Here is an 18801-nt window from a genome sequence, read left to right on the forward strand (position 1 = left end):
AGGGTCACGGCAAGACAGATGCTGCCTTCTTAAAGTACTCTGCCATCTCCATGGCAGATGCTGGACGTCAGCACCTGAAGGTTCCCACCGAAGGTGGCACCAGAAGAGCCAGGTGCAACCCTGGACGTCGCGGCGGGCTGATTCCGGAGCAAACTAGCTCCAGGCTCGGAGGGGACTAGCGATCTGCGCGGGCAGCGCCCCTTCCGCGCCCTGCGGGGTCACGCGCACTCAGGTCTCACCGCCAACCCGCTCTCAGCGCTCCGGGGCCGCTCCTGGGGCCTCGGGGCTCAGTGGGCGGGGCAGGCTGCAGCCACGCCCCATGCACAGCCTTGAAAACCAGCGGCCGGCCGACTAGCTTCAGTTCATAGGCGAGCTGCAGTCTGAGCAGGAAACTGCATCTTCAGACTTTCGGCTCAGCCACGAGAGGAGCTAGGGTCACCGGACGCCCAAGACCCTTTCACACCGATCAGATTCGCCGGGCCAATTCCCCACCAGTTTCCTCAGTCATAGCCTTACCTGTGAGCTTGGACTTTGCCGGCTTCCTGTGGATGCTCACTCAAGCTGACCGCAGAGACCTAGGACTGCAGTGAGTGGGACACCGAGCCCCTCACAGCTCTCCTCCCCTATCAGCGTCTCCCCCAAGGGGATGAGCATGGTGATTGGACCTTGAAGAACCCTGGCTCTGGACGTCTGAGAAGATGTTGGCCATGAAGCTGTTCACTTGCTTCTTGCAAGTCCTGGCTGGGTTGGCCGTGCATTCCCAGGTAAGGACCTGGCCTGGCTTCTCTTGACCTTCTCATCCCAGCCATAGCAACGGGGGCTACAGTCTGAAATTACAGACCCACTCCAGAAAGCAGCTCCCAGGGAATGTCCACATATTTCCCAGGGGCTGGTCTGGACCTCAGGGAGGAGACCTCTGGCTGGGCAGTCCCCAACCCATGGGGGCTGTCTTGGTGGGGGCAGGGAAGCCACAGGGAATGAGGGAGGTTTCCTGTCTGGCCCCTGGAGCCCAAGTGGCTTTGCTAAAAGCATCCGTCCACTAATCCCAGTCAGTTCCCTGGCCTTGTGGTCAGGGTTGAGGCCCCATGACCAACCAGGCACCCTCAGGACCTCTGACCTGGCCTAGTGGGGAAGAAGCTAGCTAAAGAAGTTTGTTGTGGCGAGGTGAGGCCCTTCCCCCACCAGCTGAGCAAGGGGATCTTGGGTGGGCTTCAGATATGACAAGGGATCTTGCCATGCCCTTTCCTCCTGGTGGGTGGCAGAAGGTCCTGAGTGCAGGGCCTGGGGAAGTGAGCACGGCCCTTTTCCCAGGAGCTGGGTGAGTCTGGCTGGGAGCCAGATTGGGCAGCAAAATCCTGACAAAGCCAATGCATTCCCTTCCTGCTGCCCTGCCCCTGCACTGCCCACTGCCCCGGGAGTACTCAGCTCCAGCCCAGCAGCCGATGGGTTGTGCAGTCCCCTTGCTGAGCAGCCAGGCCATCAGCCTGCTTGCTGCAGTGTTAGCCAGAGGTGTAACGTTACTGGCAGGCAGCACCAGCTCATGGCGCCGCCTGCTCCAGCCCCTGAGTTCCCACCAGCTGATCACCTCCCCCTGGGCTCTGGCACCCAGCCAAGGCGGGCTGTAGAAGGCCCAGCAGGGCTGGCCTGGGGGCTGGGTAGAAGAGAGACCCCACAGGATTATAAGCACTTTGGAACACGAGAAGCCTCCCCAAACCTCTAGTCTCCTGCCATTTTCCAAATGAGGAGACTGAGGCAAGGGGGTCAGGTGGTTTTCAGTGGCACAAGAGGCAGCTCTGTGACAGACCAGAGTGTGTGCAGGCGGTAGGGAGGAGCTCAGGGTGGACTCAAAGAGCAGAGCCCCCCAAGGAGATGCTCCTTCCTCATGGCTGCACCTTTGTGTCCACTGCAGGGGACCCTGTCTGCTGGGAACAACTCAACAGAAGTGGAAGGTAAGTCAGCCAGGCCAGCTAAGAAAGCTGAGCCCCTCTCTTCTTTCCTAACGAGCCCCCTCAGTGAAGGGATTGATCTGAAGGGTGGGAGCAGGCCAATAGTGATCTGGGGAGGGTCTGAAAGCTAGACAGGCTGGCTGAAGCCCAAGTGTCCACCTCTCAGGACCCAGAAACCTAGAGAAGTGTGATCATGGGTTAGTGGCGCCAGGCACACAGAAAGCAGGACAGGATAGCCAGGGTTCATCCAGCTGGCTCAGACCCCTGCCCAGCATGCTGTACGGGTGCAGATGGAGTCTTAGTGGATGGGATTGGTGTTGAGTGCCAGAGGCCAGACTGGAGTTTGGGAGCTGGGTGTAGTAGGCAAGCAGTCAAGGGGCTTGGTCAGGACGAAGAGTCCTCCAATATCCCAACCCTGGTGGAGCTGTGCGGCTCTGACCAGGCCTTTCCATTGATTACAAACAGGCGGGCTGTGTCACACCCTCCCTGGCCCTTTCACTCTCTGCCCTGGGTTGTGTCAAGACATAATCTTCAAAGGGCAGTAGGACCTTTGCCAAAGAGACATGCATGCAGAAGGCAAGGGACTCATGCCAGGTCCTTCCTCCTTCACCCTTCCTGCCTTTCTGAGACATGGAGGATGGTCACATATTGCTGAGGCTTCCAACAGAACCGTGGCAGAAGGGATGATGTACTCACTTACACAGATAATAGCTGAATTGTTGTCTGGGGCAGGGAAGACCCTCCGCTGGCCTGCCCACTTGTCTATCCACCAGTCCCTTGGGAGCACCCTGCCCCCTGACTCTCCGTGCTCTCACACCTGAAGCCTGGACCACTGAATGGGTGAGAGTAGAAGCTTCCTCAGCGTCGTGGACTTGCCTATTTTCTGAACTCTCTGGAACTGGCACAGTATCATTCTCTCTGGGGTTTGAGGAGGGTCTCACCTCTCCCCCCAACATCATATCCCTTATAGATGATTTTAGTATGTAGATCAGGCACCCACTTCCAAAGAGGTCTCAGCCTCCAGCCTCTGTTTCCTCATCTGTGAAATGGTAGAGTTAGAGAAGTACCTGACATCAAAGACTCTTTTCCCAAGGCTGTAAGATTCTGAGTCCTTAGAAGAGGCATGAGTGTATATATTTCCGAGGATCCCGATGAGACGGGCTGGAGGTATAGATTCAGAGTGTAGGCCAGCTTACCTGTAATGCTAACAAGCAAAGGGGCTCTGCATTGTGGCCAAGGAAACACCAGCTGTTAAAATCTGACATTACTACCCCCTCCCGCTAGTGCCAGAGTCAGAGGCAGCACAGTGCAGCCGTGGGCGCTGATTTCCACCGCTGTTCTTCCTGGTCCCAGCAGTGGGTGTGTGCTGTTACTTGGCCTGACCATAGGTTGTGTGGTAGGAAGGTTTCACAAATGAAGAATCTGAGGCTCAGAGGAGCCCTGGGGATCAGTCAAATCTCTAGGCGCTCTTCAGCGTAGCTGGCAGAGCCCGCGTACTCAGCCCCAGGCCTCCCAGCAGCGCAGGAGCTGAGCAGGCATGAGTGGAGTGTCCCTTGTGGCAGGCTGGCTGGCTGCCTTGCCAGTGAGGAGGACACCAGCTAGGCTCAGGCTGGTGGCCAGTGGCTACCGCCGAGGCCTTTCCAGAAGCTTGCCATCAGGCCTAGACAGTGTTCTTGGAGTCCTTCCATTCTGGTTAGTATGCCCCTGGGGACAGATGGCTGGGCTGCCCTGCCCGCTCACAGGTAGCTGAGGAGCCCATTCTGACCCCAAAAGAGGCTCTCAGAGGAGGGCCCCATCCTGGCAGGAGAAGTCTCCCATTCCTCTCACTACCCACTTCCTGTCTAGAACAGCTTTGGGGTTAGTGGAAGGGCTCTTGGGAGTAATGGAGCACAAGTCTTCCCTGAGGGGCACACCACACATCTGGGAGCAACTGATGTCTGTGCTTCCCCTACCAGCCACTCACCAGGCCTTTCCTTTTTTTTTTTTTTTGCACACCTGGACAGGGAACTTCCAGGGATGAACTTCTCTATTTCTTAGAGCTTCCAGGTAAACCAGGCCTCTGCTCAGCTCTCTCTTGGCCTTTCTAGTCCACTAAGAAACATGTCTCAGGATTTGGGGGCCTGGAACCCAAATGTTTACATGATAGGATATGGGATAGGCTTTTGTGTGAAGGGTGGTAGAGGGCTAGGCCCCCTTTGCTGCTGTCCCTGCCTAGTGGCTGAAATGTTTGTGCAGCCAACTCTTCTCCCCCTTATTTACGTTTCCACGGCAGAGATTAAATGTTCGTAGTGGCGTAGTGCTCAAGAGGGTTTTAGACTAAACACGAAGCTCACGATGCTGGCAAAAGGGAGGTGGCCTCTGACCCATGTTGCAAAGGCAGGCTTTCCCTGGACTCAGGGGCTGCCTATGAGGAGAGAGGACTCTTTTCCCCACTTAGGTCCAGGGAGAGTGTCTAGTAGCCTGAAAAGGTAGAGTCAGAGAGTCCCCACATCCCCTTCCAGTGCCTGGTCTAGCCCAAGTGCCTTCAAAGCAGGGCAGTGTAGGATGGAACACCAGACACCCAGATAAGTATGGTTTATTGCCTCAGCGGCTGTCCCGCCAACTCCGCATGGATGAACCGCCTCTTGGGTATTTTCCACCAGCCTTGCAGCCTTTCCCGAGGGCCTCTGCTATGTCTGAAGTTTATTTTTCTTCTGAGATTACCCGGAGCCACATATCCTCACAGGATCTGAGGATGGACTTTGGCCCCCTCTGCCTCCTAGGAAGGACCACGGAAGTGAGGGTCTGCTGGGAAAGGCCGCTGAGCTCTGTTAAGGCCAACTTGTAGGTGACCCAGGTCCCAAGTCTCTCATGAGCTGAGGATGGTCATCAGATGTGAGCAGGCTGATCCAGGCCTGGTCTCAAGGCTGACTAGGGCTGCGTTCCAGGGCACTGATTGCAGACAGTCTGTCAGGGTGTACGTGACCTTAGCAACCATCTATTCCCAGGCTGCTTCTCTCTCTCAAACACAGGAAACTGATATACCTGGATTGGCTAAGTGACCTCCCCAAGGTCATATAGACAGTATAGGGACTGCAGCCAGATGGCCTGGCTTTGACTGCTCCCTGAGAGCCTGCACTGGAGCACTGGTACCAGGCTACCCCTGAAGGAACAGCATCTTTGGAGGGATTCCAGATCAGTCCCCCAAAGATACCACCACCACCACCACTACCACCAGGACATCACAGGGGTCGGGAATGTTCCTGGTAATCCTCTGTGAACTGTCACCTCATCAGTCAGCAGTCACTTAGCCTGTGTTTACCGGGGGGCCAGCTCTTGCCCTCCCAGAGTCTCATTTTGGTTCTGGTGGAGATAAGAAGCACCAGTGATGGTAGGGAGGATGTGAGCTGGGGACCCAAGCTCTGCTCCAGAGAGGAGCACTACTCCTGTGGAATGACTGGAGAAGGCTTCGGGGAGGGGTGGGGCTGGATACAGGTCCCCCTTGGACCACATAGACAGGAGCTGGACCATGTGGCTAGGCGTGCTCTTGGCTGCTTGTAGAGGAGTGATGTCAAGTGGGGCGGGACATGGGAAGCTATCTGTAATGGGGTTAGGACAGAGGGCAAGGGAAGGCTAGCCCTTCTTGGTAGGAGAACTGTTTTCAGCAAGTTCCTCAAGGCCCAGGAAGCACCAGGTTGGACTGGAGAAAGACCCAGACTCTTGAGGCATGGCCAGGGCATAGTCCTCAAAGCTCCAAGGAAGACTTGGAACCGGAGAGAAGAACAGAATGAGAACTTGAGAGAGTCTGCTCCATTGGAATTTGAGCCCCAAAGAGCTAAGGGGTCAGCAGGCACCCCAGTGTGGTGGCAGCAATAGTCTAGAGCAGAGGGAGCCCACACAGGGCCAGGAGCTTCCTGGAAGAGCTGAACTTGGTGCAAATAGAACCAGAAGCCAAGGCTGGGCCATCAAGGAGCAGCTGCCTGCTGACCTGATCTGGCCCTTCTGTCTCCCTACAGTGGTGCCCTTCAATGAAGTATGGGGCCGCAGCTACTGCCGGCCAATGGAGAAGCTGGTAGAGATTGTGGATGAGTACCCCGATGAGGTGGCACACATATTCAGCCCATCCTGTGTCCCCCTGACTCGCTGTACCGGCTGCTGCGGTGATGAGAGTCTGCAGTGTGTGCCGATAAAGACAGCCAATATCACCATGCAGGTAGGAAGCTCTCCCAGACCCGTCACCACCTGCCATCGCCCACACCATATCTAGAGCCCACAGAATGTCTAGGAAGTATCCAGGGAAGGACAGATGCAGGCCAAGACCCTGCAATGGGAACCAAACTTCCAAGTCAGTGTCCCTTTGTCCCAGCACAGGGCCTGTCTCCTTGAGCTCCCGTCTAGGCTCTGAGCCCCTCACTGGCTCCTTACTGGTTGCCAACTTTTGACTTCCCACAGATCTTGAAGATCCCCGTCATCAGGGACCAGCATTCCTATGTGGAGATGACATTCTCTCAGGATGTACTCTGCGAATGCAGGTAGGTCCTGTGTGGGCAGCAGGGACAGACTGTGCACTTAGCAAATTCTAAGCCTCAGCAAACCCTCACACGGCCCTTGGGGCAGAAGAGGGGCTGCCACCTGTCCTGCAAGCTGCATTTGTTTCCCTAAGCAAGCAGCCCTGGGGAGATGCCTTTCCATTTTTCTGCACCCTGCCAGCCAGCTTGGCCTGAGGAGCTGGCCTCTGCAGCTGAAGTGCAGCTGCTGGGGTATCACCATAGGGAGGGACCCTGTGCATGTCACACCACCATCCTTTGAGATGAGAGGCACCTGCCACAGGCCTCAGGAATTGAGGCATAGAGACAAAGACATCACAAGCCTGTACTTGACTCTGGACCAGGCTGCCTGCCCACGGGAGGGGGCAAACTGTGCTGAGAAGAGGGCAGAATGAGACCCTCGGAGAGGAAAAGGGACCAGAAAAAGGAGATACAGCGTGTCTTGAGAGTTGCAGCATGATGCTAACTGTCCCCGGGGACCTCTGGCCAATGCTCAGCCTTGCTGTTTGTCCCCGGGGTTCTTGGAACACTGGTTACTGGGAACAGCTGTCTGCTGTGCCATCTAGGTTCAGAAGGAATGAAATAGGTTTGATGCTGCTCTTTGGACAAGGGCACCAGATTAGGGGTTTGGGGCCCAGTCCGGAGCTCTCGAGTGTTTATTCAATGCCCAGTCCGTGACATTCACTGGCCTAGGTGCTTGGGATACGGCCTTGAGTAAGATAGATCAGGTTCATGCCTTGGTGGCCACCTCATCCTCATCACTTGGATGAGGAAAGCCAGGCTCCATGCAGTTCTGTGACCTGCTCAGCTAGTGAGTGTAGAAGAGGGATCTAGGCTTAGACTTAGCCTGTCTCACTCCTGCAACTGCATTTTTCCGGCCCCTTTCTTGGCAGTCACCATATTCGCCATAGCCCCAGTGCTAGCTCCTCTGCCTGGCCCTGCCCAGCTCCCGGGACTACTCTAGCTGCCCTTTTTGAACCTGAGCCCTGGCTCCAGTTGCTCTCCACTATGCCAATATTGGGGGCCTTGACTCAACCTGTTCACATACAGTGAAATAACAATAGCTCAGTCATGAACCACCCCACACACACATTCCACCCCAAGTGGCTGAATGGTGACCTTACCATCTCTAACATGTTTGCCCTCCAAGTCACTCTTAGGGCAAGGTGTGACTGGGGAAAGTGGGCCCACCCAGAACAGCACACACTCAAGGCCCCTGCTGCCCCTCCCATCTGCAACACTGTTCCTGGGAAACACTGAAGCTGTCCCCTTCCATCAGGCCAGGCAACAGGGACACCTTTCTTCTCACTTCTGGGACAACAGCCACGGCCCCAGAAGGCAGAGCTGGGACATGCCTGGTGACTGTGAAGCAGGCTCCCTGCTGTTGCCACGGTGGGGCGGGTGTTGAGCCCAGGCAGGCAGCCTTAGTTGGTGGCCACCATTGCCCTGTCGTCCACAGTCTTGCCCATCATTTACTTTCCTTGAGGGAGCTCCCAGAATGCACCCTGGAAGAAAAGAGGGAAAATGAAAAGAAAGTAAAATAGCAGAAAACAGATCCCAGATTTGATGCCAAGAGGCTAGGGTGAGCAGAAACATGTGATGAAGAGCCCCCAGGGGGAACTCCCGACCTCTCTGGAGGTTGCCAGGACCTAGGTAGGGCAGGAACCCAAGCACAGGGATCTCTGCCACCTCTTTTTTCTCTAGCTCTGTGCTGCCCTCTAGTGGCACTGGTGCAGCTGCGTTACCAGGACTTAGGAACTGTGGGAAGTGGGGAGGGCCGACTTGACGCTTCTGCACCTCTTTCTGTTTCTCTAGGCCTATTCAGGAGAAGACAAAGTCAGAAAGGTAAGCTTACTGACTGGGGCTCCCGGTGAATGTGGGACCTACCAGCCCCTGTCCTAGCGTGAGGAGCTCCAGCTACGTTGTGCTGATGTTTCACTTGTTGCAGGAGGAAAATCAAGGGAAAGAGGAAGAGAGAGAAGCAGAAATCCACAGACTGAGGAACCCCACCTGTGAGTGTGCTGGGGGCCCAGGGCTGGCAGAAAGGCTGGGCCTAAGGGGCGGGGACTGCCCTGGCAGCAAGGGTCAGTGGTCAGGGAGGGGCGAGGTAAAGGTGGGATGAGATCCTGGGGTGAGAACAGGGAATGCCTATCTTTTGAGGTCTAAGGTGCATCCTTTATCTATGTGTGGCCTTAAACAAATCCCTTTCCTTGTAAAATGATGGGACGAGCATCACAGCAAGCATTTGGGCTATTCTGCAGGCATCTGCCAGCACTGCTATGTGCCAAGCACATGGGTGACAGCCACATTCCTTGCTCTTCCAATGCTTACCTTCAGCTACAGTGCCACTTCTGGGTAGCTGGCCACTTCTGAGCAGCCCTAGGGAAGGTGCAGTACTCCCTCTTCTCGCTCACTGGCCAGTGACTCTGTCTTTGGGTTCCTTCCTCTCTCCTCTCTGTTCCTTGCCTGTCCTTGCTTCACACCTAGGGGCAGCAGGCTGGAGTACCAGGCTACAGTGTGGCTGGAAGACGGGGATCAGGGAAGGGACAGTCTCATCTGGTAGCCAAGCCAGCAGGAGTTGACTGTTAAACACACAGAGATGTCAAGTGCCGCCATGCCATTCCCTAGATGTGGGGTTTTCAGGGGTCTCATTCAGGTATCTCCCAAAAGAATTTCAAAAGCTCATGTGCTTCTTGTTTAATTTTAGGCTGGCTGTGAACATTTGCAGGGTTGTTTTAGATAGGATGCTATGTAGCCCAAGTTGGCTTTAAACTGGTAGCAATCCTCCTGCCTCAGCCCCCACCCCCAAGTTCTAGGATTACAGACATGGGCCACTGCCCACTGCCACTTTTTCTTTTTTTAACTTCTAAAATCATATTAACAAACAGTTGGGTTTGGAGGACCTATCCTTCCTTAAGGGGAAAGTGTGACTGTAGCTAGGACAGCAGGTCTCAGGCACTTACTCACACAAAGTTAAAGATAAAGAATATCCAAGAAAGCTGAAAACTGATTTCTTAAAAAATACCGATTTTCAGGGCTGGAGTGATGGCTCAGCGGTTAAGCGCACTGACTGTTCTTCCAGAGGTCCCGAGTTCAATTCCCAGCAACCACATAGTGGCTCACAACCACCTTGAATGAGATCTGGTGCCATCTGCCTGCATGCAGGCAGAAGACTGTATACATAATAAATAAATAAATATATTTTAAAAAAATACCGATTTTGGGAGTGGGTATATAGTGCAACGGGAGGGAGCTTGCCTATCATGTGTAAGACCCTGAGTTCCATCCCCAGAGCCTCAAAACATATTAAAATAATAAAAACAGGCTGAGTGCCTCTTATTCCCAGCACTTGGGAGGCAGCCGCAGGCGGATCTCTGTGAGTTCGAGGCCAGTCTGGCCTACAGAGTGAGTTCCAGGACAGCCAGGGCTGTTGTACAGAGAAACCCTGTTACCAGTGACACTGTTACCAGATTGGCTTCAGATGTCTCTGTCACCTACCAGCTGTGTGTGTGAGATCTTAGGCAAGTTTTCTAAACTCTCTGAACTGCAACTCCTCATTTGTAAGCCAGTGACACCATTGTGGGTTATTGTGAAGAGTGAGTGAGACAGTACTTGGCAGGCATGAAGCCCGGCATCTGAGCAGGTGCTTGGAGAGGGTGGTAGCTGCTTGCTGGCCTGGGTGTGAGCAGGTTTCCAGGGTGCTGCTTCTTCCTGCTGCTCCTTGCCCTCTGTGTCCACCCTCCTCTATAGAAGGGGACCTCATCCTCCATAGTGTCCTGATCTCCCTGACTTGTCTGTGTTTGGTTTCTGACAGGTACGGTGGTGCTGTTCCCTGGAGGTGACCAGCCCCTCAGAGGAGAGACCCCACGCCCAGCTCATATATTTATTGCCGTCACCCTCCCAAATCCCTCCTTGCTGGTACCTACCCTCTATTTATTAGCCAACTCATCCCTGCTGAATGACTCGCTCCCTCCAAGATAAGGGGCATAGAAGGACAGGACCCTCAGGAATTCAGTGCCTTAAACAAAACGTGAGAGAAACAAAGAAGCCAGCCACAGTTCTGTGGGAGCTTCGGCTTGGGAAGAAGCAAGACGTGGACGTGGCCTTGCAAGGAGCAAGCCAGACCCCTAAGGCTCTGGGTCTCCAGGGAACAGGAGAAGGAAATAGAAGGCCCAGGACCTATCCTGGTCCCCAGCTCCACCCAGACAAGCAGATCTGGCCCTGGCTGCATTGAAGACATGTAGAGAGGATCCAACCATGTCCTCCTGCTGCTGAAATCAACTGTTTATCCTGGAGACCGGGACAAGACATTCGGCTCTGGAGAACAGAGCTTGTCTGTGGGCTTTGCCTTTCAGCCTAGAAGTTCACTTTGCCCTTAGCAAAGCCCCACCACCCTGCCTCCTGTCTAGGACATAGACAGAGTGGCTTGGGGCTGAACAGAGGGCAGGCTGGATGAGGGATAATAGACCAATAGGTTGGTGGACTTTCACAGCTGCAAGTCAGGGGCAAGTGTCCTAGTGTTATGGCTACGAAGCACAAGCAGATTCCTGGAGAGTCCTTGCAGCCCACCAGTTGTCTCGGCCTGAACTGTCTAACTGCCAAGCCAGATTCTCTTGAATAAAACATTCTAGTCTGGAACCAACCTGTCTAGGATGTGTGTCTTCCAGAGAGCAGTGGGGAAAAGCAGAGAATGGAGTCAGGGCAGACATGGGATGGTGTGGGAGTGGCAAAGAGCACAATGACAGACTGAAGCCTCTCTCCCTTGTCTCAGAGAGCCTTCTCGGGTTGTGAGGGGGAATGTTACAATGGGTGGCATGTGTTTCCCCTTTGACAGATGGGAGAACTGAGGCCTGAGAAGGCAGAGCGAATGATGCAGAGGCGAGAGTCAGAGGCCAGCCTTTTCCCAGACTGAGTTTCTCTGCATTCACCCTTGGCTATACCTCTCCAGCTTTGACATGTGTTAAAGGAGCCCTGCTACTGTCTCAATGGCCCTGGATGGTCTTCACAGGATATCCCTATAGATATTATTTCAGGGCTGCCCCCGGAGTCTGCCCTGCCCCAAACATCGTCTCTCCTCTAAAAGTTGGCTCCAGCCTCCTCCAAGCCCCATTTCCCAATGCCCGGCCTGGGGCACACATTCTTGATAGCCTATAAGAAGGTCTCCCAGGGTCCTCAGGCCACAGGAGGGTCATCCTGTCCTAGGCTTGCTGAAGCACAGCGTCCTCTCACTGCTTGGTCCTGGATGCCTGCATCAGCTGCCAACTTCTTCCTTTTGCCTCTCAACTTCCTTCACTTTCTTCCAAACAAAAAACAAAAACCATTGTATTTCTTCTTTGAGTCCAGACTGCTTTTTTTTTTTTTTAAATTTATTTATTAGTTCTAGTTAGGAAACAAGCTTGTTTCACATATAAGTCCCTTCTCCCTCTCCCTCCCCTCACCCCCATCCCTCCTCCCCCACCCCAGCCTACCCCCACCCCATCCACCCACCACTCCCCAGGCAGGGTAGGGCCCTCAACGGGGGCTCTGCAAAGTCCACCAAATCTTCCTGTGCTGGTCCTGGGCCCTTCCCCATGTGTCCAGGGCCAGAGTGTAACCCTTCACATGGGATGGGCTCTCAAAGTCCCTTCTTGCACCAGGGAAAAATACTAATCCACCACCAGTGCAGAGGACTCCTTATTGACATCCATGTTCAGGGGTCTGGATCAGTCTTGTACTGGCCTCCCAGATAGCATCTGGGGTCGATGTGCTCTCCCTTGTTCAGGCCAACTGTTCCTGTGGGTTTCTCCAACCTGGTACAGACCCCTTCGCTCTTCATTCCTCCCTCTCTTCAACTAAATTACCGATTTCAGCTCAGTGTATATCTGTGGATGTCTGTCTCTGCTTCCATCAGCCACTGGATGAGGGCTCTAGTTCCTGGGTCGGTCAGCGGAAAAGCCCAGACCGCTTTCTAACAGACACCCAGCTGCTCCTGACGCATGAGGTGGTGTGAGTATCTTTCTATGCTCTGTGTGCCCATTGAAGAGCCCTACTTTATCTCTTGAGGTTGAAACACACCCTTTTCTGCTTGGGGAGAACGGGGCCTGCCTATAGGTCAGTCGTTCTCAACCTTCCTAATACTGAGACCCTTTAACATAGTTCCTCATAACTGTTGCTACTTTATAACTGTAATCTTGCTACCCACAGGCTGAGGACCACTGCTCCAGGCTTTGGAGGTCATGATGCTGAGCAGGGTAGAAGGGGTTCTGCACCAGTGGCTGCCCTCCACTTGTCCATTCACAGATGCCTGAAGCCCTGGAGGACAGTCCAGCAGTCCGGTCAGTGTGTGCTCCTGGCTAGAGATCAGAGTGTGGGCTGGCCTTAGGGGACTAAGCTAAAGAAATTACTTTCTTGCTTCTCTCTCCATCTGCAGCTGTTGGAAGACATTGTCGCTGGCTATGTTCTCTGAAGAAAGCGCCCCTCCCTTGCTCAGGCCTCTGGCCGGGCCCCGAGGACCCCAACCCCACCCTGTAGCATCTCCAAGCTGTCAGCTCCCACTCAGGCCAGCAACCTCTGCAGTAACCTAGACAGAAACCAGGGCAGTTCCTGGATTAGAAGAAACCTTTGTCCTTGGCCAGGGTGTTCACCACAGGAACAATTAGGAAAAGAACATGATGGTGGGTGCAGCTGACCAAACTGCCAATCCTTTCAGGTCATCTGGGTCCTCAGGGACCTGTGTAATGGGCTTGTCACTCATTGGTGCAAAGCACTCAGTCATGGGTTCTGAGGCGCTGTGGAGACTGGAGCACACATGCCCTTCGCCCTGGGCTCTCATTCCACAGAGCGCTGTGTTAGAGGTTGTAGGTTGTCATTTCAGTTGCTCAAATCGATGGGGCTCTTGAGCACCCCAAATTGTAAAACAAGGAACAATTTGGGGCCAGACCAGAAATACTTGCCTAATAAATTCATTAAGGATAACTTTCGGGGGAGGGGTGAGTTGGTTAAGAGCACAGGCTGCTCTCCCAGAGGACCTGGGTTTGATTTCCAGCACTCATACGTGACAACTCACAACCATCTGTTCTGCAGTTCCAGGCAATCTGACACCCTCTTTCTGGTCTTTTCAGGGACCAGGCACCCATGTGGTACACAGACATATACACAGGCAAAACACTCATATACATTAGATGGATAGATAGATAGATAGATAGATAGATAGATAGATAGATAGATGGGTACATAGAGATGGGAACAGAGACAGGGTTATATTTTAATAGGGCTGGCAAGAGAGCTAGTCAGGCAAAGGTACTTATCTTGAAAACTTTGTGACCAGAGTTCAATCCTTGAACCCCACAGAGGGTAGAAAGAGAGAATTAGCTAATTCATGCGCGCACACGCACACACTAATAACAACAACAACAATAAAATTTGAATGTCTGTAGTTGAAGGTGAGCTGGTGGTGCATGTGGGTAATCCCAATACTCTGGAAACTGAGGCAGGAGGATCGAGAATTCGAGGTCAACCTGAGCTACACAGTAAGATTCTGGCCGGGTATTGGTGGCGCACGCCTTTAATCACAGCACTCCGGAGGCAGAGGCAGGCGGATCTCTGGGAGTTGAGGCCAGCCTGGTCTACAGAGCAAGTGCCAGGATAGGCTCCAAAGCTACACAGAGAAACCCTGTCTCGAAAAACAATAACAAAAAACACAGCAAGATTCTTGGTGACGCACGCCTTTAATCCCAGCACTCGGGAGACAGAGGCAGGCAGATCTCTGTGAGTTCGAGACCAGCCTGGTCTACAAGAGCTAGTTCCAGGACAGCCTCCAAAGCCACAGAGAAACCCTGTCTTGAAAAAAAAAAAAAAAGATTCTGTCAAAACTGTCAAAACTAAACAGAAGGCGGAAAGAAGGATAGAAGGAAGGAAGGGTTTTGCCGCTCCAAAATGCAGCTGTGGAACATTAGAAACGGCCTTGACATTGCTTCAGCTAGAGGTGACCCTTCAGCTCCCCCCCCTCGGCCGAGCTGAGCTGGTCTGCCTTGGCCCACAGCCAGTGGTTCAGCTTTCAAGAGTGCTTCACCTTGGTCAGTTGGAACACTGAGCTGTCATGGTGTTAGCCATCTTGAGGTCACCATGTAGGAAGGAAGCTCAGACCACCGTGGAGGTGAGAAGCAGAGGGAAAGGCTCAGCCAAACCCAAGCTCCTCTGGCTCCAGCCGTCATCTCAGCTGGATGAGGGCTCAGTGGTTAAGAGCACACACTGCTCTTGCACAGGACCTGAGTTCAAGTCCTAAAACCCACCTTGGGTGGCTCACAAACTGCTTGTAATTCCAGGTGATAAGTACACAAGGCCTCTGGCCTCCAGGGCATCAGCACAGGCCCACACATATACAAGTAATTAAAAATAAAGATTATGGGGCTGGATAGAGGGCTCAACAGGAAAGAGCACCATTTTCTCCATTTTCTCATCTCTGCAGGCACCAGGCCACTCACATGGCACACAGACGTACACGAAGGCAAAACATCCATACATGTAAAATAAAATAAATAAATCTTTAAAAAAATGTTTTAAATGGTTTATTTTTATTTTATGTGCATTGGTGTTTTGCCTGCACATAATGTCTGTGTGAGGGTGCCAGATTATCTGGAACTGGAAATACTGACAGTTTTGAACTGCCATGTGGGTGCTGGGAATCAAATCCCAGTCCTTTGCAAAAGCAGCTGGTGCTCTTAACTGCTGAGCCATCTCTCCAGCCCCTAAATAAATCTTTTTAGAGTAAAATACAAGTTATAAAGGAATTTATAGGACTTAGCTGAGGGTCCAGACCTCACAGAGCAAAGACCAACTGTTCCCACCATGTCCTGCTTCCTTTCCCAACTGGTGGGGTCAGTAGACACCATAACAACAGATTGTTTTAGAGCAGTTTGCTCTGCAACAGTAAGTACCCAGAACAGAAAAGTCAAAGAGGCAATGTTCCAGGGAAATACTGTAGACCAGGAGGCCACAGGAAGCCTCATCACGAGGGTACCTATACAGCATTTATGACAATGGTCATTCAGAGACAATGGTGCTCCAAACTCTGATGATATATCAATGATGGGGTTAGGATGGGTCCCATTATGACTGGAGCATGATGGGAAGGGAGGAAGTCAGGAGCCAGAGCCAATAGCTTTACCCTAAAGCAGGTAGCAAATCAAAGTTGGGTATAATTAATGTGACAGGAAACCACCAAAGGGAGTTAAGCTATAGAAGAAATTAACACGCAGCTTTTTTTTTTTTTTTTTTTTTTGAGACAAGGTCTCAGGCTGGCCTCGAACTCACAGAGATCCACCTGCCTCTGCCTTCCAAGTGCTGGGATTAAAGGTGTGCACCATCACCACCTAGCTACCACGGGGTACCTTTTTGAATGATCACTCTACCTGTCACTTGGAAAATGTTCTCTAGGGACACGAAATTGAGAGGTCACAAATGCTTCCTAGGGTTGGAACAAACCTGGACACAATTATGGTAGATGGTTCTAGTAAGAGGGCCAGGGCACAGAGGGAGGGAGAGATGGAGGGCATTCCTGCCGTGCTGGCTGTCCAGCTGGTTTCTGAGTCTTAGGGCCAGGTGTTTTGGAGTAGACAGTGGTAGAAGACAGTAGACAGTGATGGGGCAAGATATATTTGCATGCAAACACCCTCCCCCCTCCCACTCCCCCATCTGCTAAAGAAAATTCCATTCTAAAGAATTTAGGAAGCTACTGAGTGGCCATAGCTGAGAGACTAGCTGATCTACCTAAGAACCAAAGAGAAGAGGTGAATGAGGAGAGAGGCTGGGAGTAGAAAAGGAGTTTGGAGTTTGGTCAAGAAGCCTCTGATGGTGGAGAACAGCTTGAGGCACGAAAGAAGGGCGTTGGGAACACACCACCTCTGTGCCCCAGTGCTAAGTAAGGCTCTAGTGTTACTTAAGAGTCTATTCAGTACCAGGCAGAGTCTGGGCCCTGCGGGGTCACACAGAGGTGGGTGGAACATCGTCTCTGCCCGCCCGTAGAATTTTTGTTAAAAGGGGTTGAAGAGCTGACTTGCTGGTTAAGAGCACTCCCTCCTGGAAAAGGACTCCTGTCTGGTTCCCAGAAACACCTGATGTCTCACAACCTTAACTCCAGCTCCAGGGTATCCATCACCTTCTTCTGCTGCCCTGGGCACCAGGCATGAGGGTCACTCATACATATAATATAAAAGCTAAATTTTAAAAATTTGGAGAATATTTATTAAATTTATATTATAGTTATGCGAATATTCATTAAAAGGGCTAGGGGTACACCTCAGGGGTAGGTCACTCGCCCAGGACACAGAAGGTTCTAGGTCCAATTCTCAGAACTAGGGGGAAAATGTTAGTCAAAGGATTAAGATCATAACTAGAAGGAAGGAGAAGTTAGTGGCATTTGAGTTGTACCTTAAAGAATAGGCTCATCGTGCCTATGCACTCAGGTAGATGAAGAAGAAGGATTGTGAGTTCAAGGCCAACCTGGACAACATAGCCAGATGGTGCTTCAACAAATAAAATCTCTCTCTCTCTCTCTCTCTCTCTCTCTCTCTCTCTCTCTCTCACACACACACACACACACACACACACACACACACATGGTGGAGGGGGGCTGAATTGGGAAACAAATGGTTGAACAGCGTTCATTCTCATACAGCTCTCAGGCTGGTGAGCTGGGAGCCACTGACATTTTCGAAACAAACACTATACAGGACCGAAAGAAAATTTGTGGATTTTTCCTTCCTTGTACAGAAGACGTGGGGTCCAGGTTGTCAAAAGCCCTGTAGATTAAGTGAAACAGATTTTCAAGTTCACCAGGACAGACTGACATGGATGGAATCCAGACCTGAAGTGATGCTTCCTGCCCCTTGACACAGGATGGAGAGCAGAGTGGGGAGGAGGCGAGAATTCTGAGAATTATACTTCCCACTGGAGAAGCTGTGAGGTGTGTCTGGGTGGATCTGCAGAAAAGGCCCCTTCCACAAACTCGGGTGGGAAATTGAGGCTCCAGACAGGGTGGTGACAGCATGGAGTCTCTGTGTGGAAAGATGGCTGTCTGTCAGCAACAAAGCTTAACAGCTGTTTTTCTAGAAAAGCCCAGCCCCTCCCTTTCCTGAGGGAAGCCTGAGCACACCCTCCCATGATATTGGCTGTGACTGAGGAAGATGAGGCCCCACCTTAAAGACTCCAGGCCAGAAAGATGGTGTTTCTGGTCCCTGTCGCCATGGAAAACATCAGATGGCCAGCAGGTGGGAGGGGGTTGAGGCACCCTCATAGTTGGGCTGTGGGATGTCACCTGGATGGCAGGTGAGACAACACTGGCTGTTCAGTTCAGTCTTCCTGTCCCTGCTTCCTCTCTGTGGCCCTGCCCTGACATGCCTCAGCCAGGGCCACCCAACACCGTAAGGCCACTGCAGTAACAGGAGCCCTCCCAACCCACAGTGACAATGCTGAGAAACATGGTGGCCCAGGAGGGTCTGAGGTTGAGCCTGAGGCTACACAGCCCCTATAGGGTTGCTCCATCTCTCAGTGCCATCAGTGGGTCCATAAAGCCTGGGAGTTCTCTTCTCACTTGCTAAACAAGTCCCCAGGGGTGAGATCAGCCCAAGAAATTCCTTCCCCAGCCAGCTTCTTGGAGGGTCAGAAACTGACAGCTGGCCACGGCTGGCTGGCTACCACCAAGACACAGAAGCCACAGTCTGAGGGAGGGAGCAGTAGTATCCTTCCTTCCTCTCCCATGCATCCAGGACTGTGGGCTGTGTGTGTGTGTGTGTGTGTGTGTGTGTGTGTGTGTGTGTGTGTGTGTGTGTATGTGTGTGTCGGGGGTCAGCTAGATCAATGCTTCCTGTGAAACTGGAAATACAATCTCTCACCCCACAGGAAGCTGAGGGAGTCATGAGGATCCCATTCATGTCAATGTCTCTAGGAAGCCCTGGGTGCCTTTGGCTCCTTTTTTTTTTTTTTAAAGATTTATATTTATTTATTTTATATATATGATGCTCTAGCTGCATGTACACCTTTATGCCAGAAGAGGGCATCAGATCCCACTATAGACGGTTGTGAGCCACCATGCTGGGAATTGAACTCAGGACCTCTGGAAGCCCAATCAGTGCTCTTAACTCTGAGCTGTCTTTCTAGCCTCCTTTGACTCCTTCATGAGCCTTGGCCAGTGGAGATTAGCTCCACCACAGACACAGTGACAGGCTGGGTGTTGTGGCGCAGGGGTGTAATCCCAGTCCTGGGGAGACAGAGGCAGGAGGATCTCTGAGTTTGAGGCCAGCCTGGGCTGCAAAGGGAGTTCCAAGACAGCCAGGACTACATAGGGAGATTCT

General features: G+C 52.5%; 1 protein-coding gene across 1 annotated transcript; it reads left to right on the forward strand.

Annotated features, from left to right (window-relative positions):
* Nucleotides 1–698: 698 nt before the first annotated feature.
* Pgf (placental growth factor) lies at nucleotides 699–11114 on the forward strand. The gene is made up of 7 exons (XM_027418537.2): nucleotides 699–764; nucleotides 1910–1949; nucleotides 5942–6138; nucleotides 6378–6457; nucleotides 8288–8317; nucleotides 8421–8484; nucleotides 10287–11114. The coding sequence occupies exons 1-6, from the start codon at nucleotides 699–701 to the stop codon at nucleotides 8470–8472; spliced, it is 465 nt and encodes a 154-aa protein (XP_027274338.1). The 3' UTR covers nucleotides 8473–8484; nucleotides 10287–11114.
* The last annotated feature ends 7687 nt before the right edge of the window (nucleotides 11115–18801 follow it).

This window comes from Cricetulus griseus, chromosome 5, assembly GCF_003668045.3.
Source record: "Cricetulus griseus strain 17A/GY chromosome 5, alternate assembly CriGri-PICRH-1.0, whole genome shotgun sequence".
In the NCBI taxonomy this organism is placed as follows: Eukaryota; Metazoa; Chordata; class Mammalia; order Rodentia; family Cricetidae; genus Cricetulus; species Cricetulus griseus.

Coding starts and splice junctions, on each gene's coding strand:
- Pgf (XM_027418537.2), top strand. CDS start 699: ATGTTGGCCATGAAGCTGTTCACTTGCTTCTTGCAAGTCCTGGCTGGG. Junction 765..1,909: donor GGTTGGCCGTGCATTCCCAG/GTAAGGACCTGG, acceptor TGTCCACTGCAG/GGGACCCTGTCTGCTGGGAA. Junction 8,318..8,420: donor GAGAAGACAAAGTCAGAAAG/GTAAGCTTACTG, acceptor CACTTGTTGCAG/GAGGAAAATCAAGGGAAAGA.